This window comes from Gossypium arboreum, chromosome 10 (genome assembly GCF_025698485.1).
Source record: "Gossypium arboreum isolate Shixiya-1 chromosome 10, ASM2569848v2, whole genome shotgun sequence".
NCBI lineage: Eukaryota > Viridiplantae > Streptophyta > Magnoliopsida > Malvales > Malvaceae > Gossypium > Gossypium arboreum.
The window spans coordinates 115,027,854-115,039,361 of NC_069079.1; the positions used below are offsets into that span (position 1 = coordinate 115,027,854).

The 11,508-nt window shown below is 33.3% G+C and overlaps 2 protein-coding genes across 2 annotated transcripts; one reads left to right on the plus strand and one right to left on the minus strand.

Moving 5' to 3' along the window:
- The first annotated feature begins 317 nt into the window (after positions 1-317).
- LOC108487292 (protein ACTIVITY OF BC1 COMPLEX KINASE 3, chloroplastic-like) lies at positions 318-5,779 on the plus strand. The gene is made up of 7 exons (XM_017791594.2): positions 318-772; positions 1,163-1,390; positions 2,069-2,404; positions 3,100-3,655; positions 3,768-3,954; positions 4,239-4,605; positions 5,463-5,779. The coding sequence occupies exons 1-7, from the start codon at positions 491-493 to the stop codon at positions 5,589-5,591; spliced, it is 2,085 nt and encodes a 694-aa protein (XP_017647083.1). The 5' UTR covers positions 318-490; the 3' UTR covers positions 5,592-5,779.
- A 1,445-nt stretch (positions 5,780-7,224) lies between these two features.
- On the minus strand, positions 7,225-9,627 carry LOC108487551 (protein SENSITIVITY TO RED LIGHT REDUCED 1). Its single transcript, XM_017791924.2, has 2 exons — positions 9,457-9,627; positions 7,225-8,301 (listed from the first exon to the last, which is right to left on the minus strand). The coding sequence occupies exon 2, from the start codon at positions 8,139-8,141 to the stop codon at positions 7,278-7,280; it is 864 nt and encodes a 287-aa protein (XP_017647413.1). The 5' UTR covers positions 8,142-8,301; positions 9,457-9,627; the 3' UTR covers positions 7,225-7,277.
- Positions 9,628-11,508: the final 1,881 nt, after the last annotated feature.

Genomic DNA, 11,508 nt, shown 5'->3' on the forward strand with positions numbered 1-11,508 from the left:
GGGATTGTTGACTGAACTACGGTGGATGTAAAATCTTCAATTGACCTCAGCCTTGAGTTCAATCCATGGAAAACTCGAACACATTTACGTTATCAAAGAAAAGAGAGGGACTAAGTTTCAAAGTCTAAAAGATTACAGAGACTGGAGACATAATTAAAACTGAGATTTAATATAAAATTCTAATTGAATTGTTGAACATTCTCATGGATCTTTTTATGATTGATTGGATGAACACTGAGGCAGAAGTGAGTCAGAGTGGGACAAATGGCAGTTTTTGGTTCACTTACGTTCATGGCAGTCGTGCAAGCAACGAACTTACGTGGAGAAATACAAATAAAAAAAATATCCAAATACCCAATCGCATTTTAAATAATAATAATGGCTCCAGTTATTTTCTTTGAACTGAGTTAAATCAATCAAACTGTGGCGTACAGTTTCCGTTATTTTTCCTTCACTTTCCATTTGTTGAAGCAGAGGGAAAGTTTCAGCAATGGCGGCCATGAATCTGGTTTCAGCTGGGGTTCACTCTTTCAATTTAAAGGCCGGTAAAAGGTTTTCAATTTCCAAACCCAAGGGTTGCAAATTGGGTCCGCGAGCTGCTTTGGTAGAAGCCGGACCAAGAGGCGATGGTTCCCCGGCGGCTCTGCAAGTATCGAGAGGGGACCTTGCGGCGGACCTGCAAGCGGAGGCCAGGGCCATGGCACGAGCCGCAAATGCCTCCGTTTACAGCCCCGAACTTCTTGCCAACAAATATGGGTCACGACCTGTCCAGGTTAGGCCCCAGAAAAATTGAAAAAAAAACACTGAAAACTTACTCTAATAATAATCAATTCAAAGTCGGTGTAATTCAATTAAGTTAATTTGGTTATTTTTCAGGTAAGCATATATATATATATATATATATATTAAAATTAGCCATTATCATTCTTCATCGCTCTTAAATTCATCACTATTTTTTAAAAAATGCAAGAAATAATTTATGGTTTAAATTTGAACATAATTCTTCTATCTTTTATTTATCAAAAATTGATCCCCTTGTTAGAGGTTAATTATTGAATATTGGTAAAAATTCAGAATTAGGGATAAATTTTGATTGTGAACGAATGGAATTAAGATGGGTTTCGTGTTTGGTTAATGGCGATGGAATTGATATGATGAATAGGCGGCGAAAAGGACATTGGAGATATTGGTAGCCTTAGGCTCATTTGCTTTGCAACTGTTGGTGGATCAACGGAACGGGACATTGGATCGAAACAAGAGAAAGCGAGCCATTGAATTAAGAGGCATATTTACCAGACTAGGGCCCACATTTGTAAAACTGGGTCAGGGTTTATCCACTAGACCCGATCTCTGCCCACCTGAGTATCTCGAGGAGCTGGCTGAACTCCAGGTAATTTTCTTTCTTCTACTTCTTTCGGTTTTGTAGATTATCCCACAATAATCAAAAAATTGGAAATTGATTTGAATACATGTTTTTCGTGTGATTTATGAATTATTAGTTAAAAAATAAATTTATAATTAATCTATTTATTTTATAATATAAAATAAATATTATATTTAAAATAGTGAAAATGATTTAGAATTTTTATATAAAATGCAAGTATTTATTATTATTTACTTGAAATTTTATTTTTTTAGTTTTTTAAAATAATGCTTACTAAAAAAATATAAACCCTTATAAAATATTTTCAATTTTTTATTGAAAAGAAATTAGTTTGAGTTTTCTCGTTAAAATTGATTATAGTAAGTGATTACGCAAGACAATAACATATAACATGTCAATGGTAACTAATGTTTACGTGACAAATGCCTGAAAATCAATTAAGCTCTATCGTTAAAGTTTATCCTGACAAATGGTTACACAAGATAATATATGATATGTCAACTGTAGTTGATATTGATGTTACAAATTCCCTCCACTACTTGAAATAATTAAGTTGATTGTGACAAATGATGCAAGACAATAGCATATGACGTGTCAACTATAGCTTATGTTGGTGTGGCAAATGCCTATCGCTACTTGAAATAGTTTGTTGGTTCGACTTTACTAAGTATTGTATGTTACTAGGATGCGCTGCCTACATTTCCGGATGCAGATGCATTCTCATGCATCGAAACGGAGTTGGGGATGCCGATCGAATCCCTTTTTTCTTCAATATCTCCATCTCCTATTGCGGCGGCCAGTTTAGGCCAAGTCTACAAAGCTCAACTTAAGTATTCAGGCCAAACTGTTGCTGTCAAAGTACAACGACCTGGTATTGAAGAAGCCATTGGACTTGATTTTTACCTTATAAGAGGCTTGGGATTTTTCATCAATAAGTATGTTGATATCATCACAACCGATGTTATCGCCCTTAGCGATGAATTTGCACGCCGGGTTTACCAAGAGCTCAACTATGTCCAGGTTAGTTTCTCTACTACGTTACATGTAATGTTGGATATGGTGCGTGTTTTTAAGTCTTCTATATATCGGACTACATTTTGCACACTCATGTTTAAAGTATTGGATACGATGATTTCAGCAACCTCATTACAACATTATGCTTTTGATTCCCAATTTCGTTTTCAATAAGGAAACATCCTTAACCACTCATCAATTTCTCTTTTTTTGTTTTGTGTTTTCTATGTTTCCAAAGAGTGGGTTTGGATTTAGTTTTGTATTGTATTGTATCGTTTGAATGTTATTCACATACTATATAAAAAAAGGTTCACATATTTAGTTGGAGTCAAATCTCTATATCTATGTTCATACATGGTATCTAAGCAACATAGTTAAAACCTTGTAGTAAAATTAATTACTTGTATCCTTTTTGAATTTGTGAAACAAAATTCATGTTACTTAAACTCTTTATTTTTTTTAAAATATTTCTACCACACATATTTTGAATGCAAGTATGAGGGTATGATCCCAAGACAGGACGTTTCCCAATTCTAAGAGCATGAAAAAACATAGAAAAAAGTTAAAATTACTTGTGTAAGATACACATCCTTGTTAAACATTCACATTCGAGTCCGAGTGATCTTATAAAAGAAAATAGTAAATGATGTGCAGTTTCTTATTCTATCTATGAGATGTTAATTTTAACAGGTTGCCTGCAGGAGGGACAAAATGCAAGAAAATTCAAGAAGTTATATGCTGACAAAGAGGACATCCTTGTCCCAGATATATACTGGAATTACACAAGTGGCAAAGTACTAACAATGGAGTGGGTTAACGGGGTGAAACTAAACCAACAAGCCGCCATTGAAAGCCAAGGTTTAAAGGTTTTGGATTTAGTAACAACAGGCATCCAATGCAGCCTACGACAACTACTAGAATACGGATACTTTCATGCCGATCCTCATCCTGGTAATCTTTTGGCGACCCCCGAAGGGAAGCTGGCTTTTTTGGATTTTGGAATGATGAGTGAGACACCAGAGGACGCAAGATCGGCAATAGTAGGGCATGTTGTTCATATGGTGAATAGGGATTATGAGGCAATGGCTCGTGATTATTATGCTTTGGATTTCTTATCGACTGATGTAGACGTTTCTCCCATTGTGCCAGCTCTTAGGGACTTCTTTGATGATGCACTTAATTACACTGTCAGTGAACTTAACTTCAAAACACTTGTTGATGGTTTGGGTAATGTTTTATATCAATACCCTTTTAATGGTGAGCTGATATTTCTTTTTGTCCATTTACTTTTGAGCCCTATAATTCAGTTTGGTTAGTAATTACTAACATTTTATGGAGGCTAATGGTTTGGTTTTTAATGTTGTTGCAGTACCTGCCTATTATGCACTGATATTGAGGTCGCTTACAGTGCTAGAAGGGTTAGCCCTGTATGCTGATCCTAATTTTAAAGTGTTGGCTGCCTCATATCCTTACTTTGCTAAAAGGCTTCTCACTGATCCTAATCCATATTTGAGAGATGCTCTCATAGAGTTGCTTTTCAAGGATGGCAGGTTCAGGCATGTATTTCCTAACCAAGTTATTTATGCATCATATTTTATCTGTGCATTTGAGTTCCTGAAATCTAGCTACTGGGAATCTGTTGGATATATGTACATGTCTGACACGAGTATGTTTAGTTTTATAAACTTCTTTTTCATACATACGGAAGGTCCTTAGAGTATTATATCATTATACCCATGTCGAAATATAAATTGGACACGAGATCAGATTAGGGTACTTGAAAAGTGAAGAGTCTGTAAACAAGATAGCTTGAAATACCTAAAATTTTTGTTTGTGACAGGTGGAATAGACTAGAAGACCTTCTTATTGAGGGAAGAAAAGACCGAGATTTCTCTGCAAAAGATGCATTACAACCTGTTTTAAAGCTACTTTTGGGACCAGACGGTGAAGAACTTAGAAATTTAACAATTAAAGAGGCAGTTCGTGTCACTGAAGCCATTATTTTAGGCTCAGTCGCCGATACATACAACTCTGCACCTTCTTTTATTCAAACTCTAATGATCAATGGCAATGGAAATGGAGCGCTTGCAATGAGCACCGCTGATTTGGAAGCCACGATGGAGCTTCGGAACCAGGTTTTCAGAATCTGGGGGCTTCTGAGTTCCTCTGAAAATTTCGATCCAGCACTTTTGCAGCCTATTTTACAGGTAAGTAAACCTTTTTCTGGTATAGTTTGTTTTATGTCTAGCACTTATATGTGACACAAATTCTAACATGGTATAAAAATATGAATATGACTCTCCATAGACGCTCTAAATACGAGAAAAAAAACCTTATAATATTTGAATATGACCATCTTAGAGGCATATCAATATCCGATACTCTCATTAAAGTCTGAATACCATAGGTTACTACAATAGAAAAGAATATACAAAAACACAGATATTCAGGAAGCCTCATTGGTGCAACGATGTTATATTTTTATGTCAGAAATTCTTTTTTTTTTTTTTAATGTCTTTTGTAAGTTCTTTTCTCAAAATGTTTTAAATGGTTGATACATAGTTACACCCTGTATGAGGGCTGGGATTAATTGTTAATAGAGAGTTTACAGTTGCATAAGTTGCTCTCCTTGGCATCTTACTTGAATACTCATTTAGATTATTCAAATTCAAGGGTGAATATCATATATGAGTAAGAGGAATATTATATTCTTGTATCTATATCAAAATATGTAACGACTTGAGTCTAAAATGTCTGTTTGCACTGAGACTTGGCAATCGCCTCCGGTTGTGCTAACATTAGAAGTCTTGTCTTCTTTGAGCACTTATCGAACCCTGAAAAAGTTAATCTCCAAAGACATTCTTCCCATGGTTCGAACTAAGGGAAGTGCACTTCAAAGGCCGGTGAGTGTGTAAAAAGAAAAATACTTTCGGTGTAACCGCACTCACAGGCGACGGTTAGGGTGACACTGATATGGAAAGTGTTGCATTTGGCTGAAACCATTTTCTTTATACAATTGTTACACTGAATGAAGTTGGGTAATGAAGGGTGGGTTGTGGAACAGGTCCTCCAACAGCCGGAGGGACGCAGTCTAGGGGGCCGAGTAGTTGGGGGGGTCACTCAGCGACTTGCAGCTCGCTTACTGCAACAACTTCTTCGAATACCAACTGTTCCTACTTCCTCTAGTTTATGACCATTGGATTTCCAGATAAAGGTTACAGAATTGTATGTTTATGAAACACGTTAAAATCTGCAACTATATTCTTTGTCTTGTGATTTAACATCACAAAAGATGTAACAAAAATGATAGACTTGTGTTTTGGAATGTATAGTTTTACCATTTCCAGCTATTCAGTTTATAGCTTTATTTACAAAGTCAAATTGGTGAGACCTTTGAGTCGTTGGTTCAATGATCTTATTACATACTTAACTTCAAAACTTCTAACTTGCTCCAGCTCGAGTTAAACTCAGTTTTCATTTTATATTATATAGTATTAACAACTCCGCAATGAGTTCCAAAATTTCTTTCAAGTTATATAATTTATGGAAATTTTAATTTAAATTAATTTTTTAAGGTTATGTTTGATGAATTGAAAAAATAAGTGTTGAAAAATAAGTATTAGAAAATTAAGTATTATTTATTTTGTATTAAATAATAAACATGTCTATCTATTTATCATTTTTACACTTTTTGTAGAAAAAATCCTATCTGGTAATTTTCTAACCAATCAAATATGAATATTAAATTCATCTTTGAGTAAATGTATGGATAAATTTCTTATTTACATCATTGAAAAAAATGTTTCGCAAGATCGCAAATGGAGTTGTGAGTAGATGTACATCATTTAAATTTAAAATAATAATTATTTAAATATATATTTTAGTCTAAACATGCTAAATCTGGGATATAGTTAGGGACTGCGGCTTGGTCTCCTTAAAATAGAAAGTTTTCTTCTAAAGTTATTTAAAATTTTAAAATTTTAAATTGGTAAAAATAAAATTATATTGTAGCCCCAAAAATAATAAATTATAATTTAATTATTTAAAATTATAAAGATATAGATTATTAAAATGATGAAATTATATTTTTACTATCGTGAAAAATTACAATTTAATTTCGACACCTAATTTTTTTTACTTCACCCCTATACTAAATCGACATTTGAAATAACATACAAAACAATATTTTAAATATATAAATTAAAAATGTAATAAAACTAATTAAGTAATAAAACATTTTCTCTAAATTAAATCACTATAACAAATTATTAGATTTTTATATTTTAATATTTTATGTAAAGAAATTTTGATAAAAAATTATTGTGATAAATTATGTAAAATATGAAATGAATTGAAATACAGAGAAAATAATTAAAACACGAAACAAAAATAACTTCAACATAATATATAAAAATATAAATTCAAGAATTTATCTATTTATAATGATAAAATTACAATACTACAATATCTAGGAAAAAAATAAAAAATAAAAAAGAAGAAGAAAGAGAGAATTTTTTCTTTTTCTTTCTCTTTCCTTCCCTCTATTCTAATTCCTTTCTCTCATCTTTTCCCTTGCCTACAGGCTAGAGCACCCAAAAGTTAAAATATTAAATGGGAAATTAAAAGGACACCTGGAGGGTTCATGGGTGTACAGATCTACAGTGCCAACCATACATCCTCTTTTTATATGATGTTTATAGATAAAGAAGAAAAACTCAGATAGATACAAGGAACTCAAACTAAGATTTAAGATATATATTGTTATAGCTCATGCATTTAGCAAGCTATCAATCCTTTATGCAGTTATAAACCACACACCAAAATGATTTTAGAAAAAAAGCAATATGTTTTTCATAAATTCAGAACAAAAATCGGTAACTTAATTCAACTGCAGCTCATTCTCACAAGCAAGCTTGAAAAAATGCCAACTTGAATCATGAAAAGCTGCAAAATAATCGTCTGAAATTGTCTCGATCCTGAATTCATCTATGAATCTTCGAGCATCTAAGATGTGTGTGACTGACTCAGCTACAGATGAGTTCATAAGTGACACTTCCTGATCATAGTACTTAAATGACACATGCTGCTCGTAAGTTTCAAAGCTATTTCCGAACAGCGCAATTCGATTCAATGACTCGACTCCCCAATTTGCCTGTAAAAGATTGTTGTATAACTCTGCTTCACAATGTGGCATGAAGAAAAGTGTTGACTTCTTAGCTTCCCGCCTGCCTTGCTCATTTAAAGACAAAACGGAACAGCCAAGGTCTTCTAACACCTGAGATTCAGTTGCAGATAGAACAGGATCAAACACCTCAATATCCCCAATCCAGCTGAACTTTCTTTTCATCAAGAGTGCAAGGCTAAGTTGAAGTCGAGGAGTTTCATGAGACTCAATGCTGCCAATACCATATATCACCATTTGCAGTTGCGACTCAGATCCCAAAACCCTGTGAAAGTGATTCAAGACTTTCGGAATTTGCATCTGATCCAAGAAAGCCAGGAAAAATTGAGAGTTTTCAATTTTCTTCATACATGCTTGTATCTTATGCATAAGTTTTGATTGTCTCTCAGGGTCAATCTCAAGATCGGTTGGAACCCACGGCTGTTGTTCTTGTTGCTGTCCTTTTGCAATTGTTATTTTTCGGGAATTCCTTCTATGTCTACCCTTACGGGGTAGAACAACTGTCCACTCTCCGGTTTGAGTTGGACTCTCAAGGGCGAGAACTTTTGTAGAAGCAGCCATTGGCAAAACAAAGATTTTCTTGTCTCTGACAATCCGCCTTTTTTCCCCAAATCAATAAAGTACAAGTACTGTTAAGATCTTGGGGAGTAGTGGGTAGCATATGACTCTACATCAACTTATGCAAAAAACTCTTCTTCACAACGGGGAGAGATGATTGCACCTATTATCATTATTGCAAATATTGAATCTTAATCAGATGTAAATATAGAATTGCAGCGGAAGGAAAACAACACAAATACACAGGCAAGACACATTTGCATGCTAAGTTAGTTTGATTCGGGTGTGAGTATCAGAGACTGGCATGTTTAATTTTATTTTATTTACCATGATTTGCATGTTTTTAGAGGATCTTTAGAGGTTCATATCTCCACTTCTTCATACCTACGTCTGTATATGCATTGGACATGAGTACTTCAAGAAATATGAAGAATTGGAGCAACATAGCATTACAACCAATGCTACAACATTCTTACACTTTAAACAACTTTTGAATGATGAATTTAAGTTGAACATATTTATTGGAATACTTAAAGAGCAGAAAAAGGTTTTTCAAAATGCCAGACAACCAGCATTAGTTCTTCCAAATTAAAGCCAATCATGCTCATCCAGCTTCATGTTTTGTAACTTCAATGATGCATTTGAGAGAAAAACAAGATCCCGAGTCAGCTCTACTCTAATGGAGGAAAAATAAAGAACTTGAAATCTCATAAAGTTCAAATGTGAAGGAATTCTAGTTTTCTTAAAGTGTCAAACATATAATATCTTAAAAATGTTTATGCCACAAGAGACAATAACACGAACAGGACATGAATACATCGATTATCATGTCAAGCAACAATCCCTAACCATAGGCTCAGTTTTTTTACAGTTTTTTGCAGTAGGGATCACATAGCCTAATTGGCTTTCCCGCTAATATGAAGATGAGGAACATAAACAAGAAATACAGCAACATGATCTGATGTCATCTTCGCTTTAAGGTGGAGAACAAAATCTATGATGATAGCTGAAAGGAACGCCTAAAATGTAATAAAATACAAGGTTGAACAAGAACCAATCTTTTGCCAACCAGATCCTACCTTAACCCTAACAGAGAGGAAGGAAAAAAATAACTAAACTGTTACTATCCCATTCCCAGTTCTCAAATCAACACATTCAAAAGAACAACTAAAGTCGGGTTTAGATATTCAAGTTTGGTAATATGAAACCAGGCATGTATTTTTCTTCTAACAATTTAACCAATACCCTAAAATTGATTGTGCAGAAAGGGGAAACAATGTTAAATTGGTCTCCTGGATGATTTCCTAGTGTGGAGTACCTTAAAAGTTAAAAGCTCCGTTGATCCGACTCGACTTTTTCGACGGCACACCGGTGCCAACGCGATTAGACACTGACGCCGATGTTTGAACTGTGTCAGATTCAATTGAAGCGGGCGATTATGGGTGGCTGTCAGTGGAGAAAGCAGATGAAGAAGATGCACAAAAAAAAAAAAAAAAATTAGTTATTGGGCTTGATGATATTTGGGCCAACTAAAATCCAAAAGTATTTTTGGGTTTTGGTTAATTAAAGATATTATTAAAGAGTTCAGTTTTTCATTTTCATTTTCCTTTTGCTAGTAAGCATAAGTTAAAAAAAAAAAAATTATATACCCAAATAGGTTCTGAGCCCGATTATTTACTAAAATGTGTTGTTTTTCTCATTCGCGCCTACCTGCCAGACGCGATTCAATTTTTTATATTAATTTTTTTAAATAAAATATTATTTTTTATTTTTATTAAAAATATTTAAATATATATATAGGTAAAAATACGGTCTAACGGGTTAAAATACGGGTAAAAACGGGTGCGCCTGTCGGATAGGCACGATTAATCGAGCCTGATAGGTAGGCGCGAATGGGCTGCCCACACGCTCCCTCCTACTGACATGCACCGCCCACCCTGCTGCCCTTTACCATGCACACAAGAGCTCTCCTACCACCTCTTCTTTGCATGCATGTAATTTTTTGTTATTAATTATTAATTATAAAATATTTATGTTTAGTGTTTATAGTTTTGGATTAATATTTTGTATGAATGTATTTTTTTAATATTATTTTAAAATTAATTTGTTAGTAATTTAGGATTATGTTAAAATTTGTTGTGTTTGTAATTATTTTAAAATTAATTTATTAGTAATTTAGGATTAAGTTATAAATTGTTATGTTTAGTTTAGTATTTGGTGAGTTTAACATATAAGTTTATAAAAAATTAAAATCATTTCAATTTGAAAATGAATTTGGACAAATGATGTTTAAGCTCATTTAAATTTTTTAAGTTACTGTTAAGTATTGGTACGTTAATGGTTGTTGTTAACTCATTTAAATTTTTTTTATATCAACTGGATATCAAAATTAAGTTATATAAATTATTTAATGCCCACAAATATCAATGTTTCTAGTGTTTTGTATTTTAAGCAACAAACGTTCCTGTGGGCCCCACCATTTGCACCTCTAAGATAGGCACGATTAGTCGCGCCTCTGAGAAAGGCTCAACTAGTCGCCCAGAGATAGGTGCAACCTGTATTCGTATCTATACACGGGTCATACTGATCCGAAAATAAAAAATAATATCTTATTTAAAAATATATATATATTAATATAAAAAAGTCGCTACTTTGTACGATAGGCGAATTAAAAAACAACCTATTTTGGTAAATAATCCAGCTGACAACCTATTTTGGTATATAATTTTTTTTAACTTATATCCGTAAAAAACCCATGCACTTCCACTCTAATTTTAACTAGTTATAGTCCTTCTTTACTCTTAGACGGGATGTTAATACATGTTTGGAACTTACATCCTTTTGTCACAGTTAAAGCTTATAGTTGAGATGAAAGATCTCTGTTTATAGTTGAGCTTCCTTAGATTCAACGATATAAATTGAGTTATATCGACGATCAAGATTAAAACTTATTTACGATTGAGATTCTTAAGGGTTACAAAATCAAATCTTTTAATATAAGTTTTTATATTTACTATGACAACCCTTATTTTTATTAAGTGCTTTATTGGACCATCAAAACTTCGAGTAGATGAGTTTCTTTACGTATTCTATGAATCGAATCAGTTTGAGTTGATCGAATGTACCTTATTTAACAAATTGACATTTACGAGACTCTCTTTGTGCATTTGTCAGGGGCTTTGATACTAAAGCTAATCGAGTTAAGGTTCAATAAAAAAAATTAAATATTTCAATTCACCCTATTCAATTTTAAATTTATCTGAATTTGAAAAAATTGAATATATAATAATTAAATCCAAATTAATCAGATCTGAAACAACCTTTAATCGATAGATTCAAATTTAATATCTTAAAATCAAGAAACAAGCAA

Bases quoted from the DNA above. Each gene is read 5' to 3' on its own strand.
- LOC108487292 (XM_017791594.2), top strand. From the start codon at position 491: ATGGCGGCCATGAATCTGGTTTCAGCTGGGGTTCACTCTTTCAATTTA. The intron at 1,391-2,068 runs GTAATTTTCTTT...GTATGTTACTAG, and splicing joins AGGAGCTGGCTGAACTCCAG to GATGCGCTGCCTACATTTCC. The intron at 3,656-3,767 runs GTGAGCTGATAT...ATGTTGTTGCAG, and splicing joins ATATCAATACCCTTTTAATG to TACCTGCCTATTATGCACTG.
- LOC108487551 (XM_017791924.2), bottom strand. From the start codon at position 8,141: ATGGCTGCTTCTACAAAAGTTCTCGCCCTTGAGAGTCCAACTCAAACC.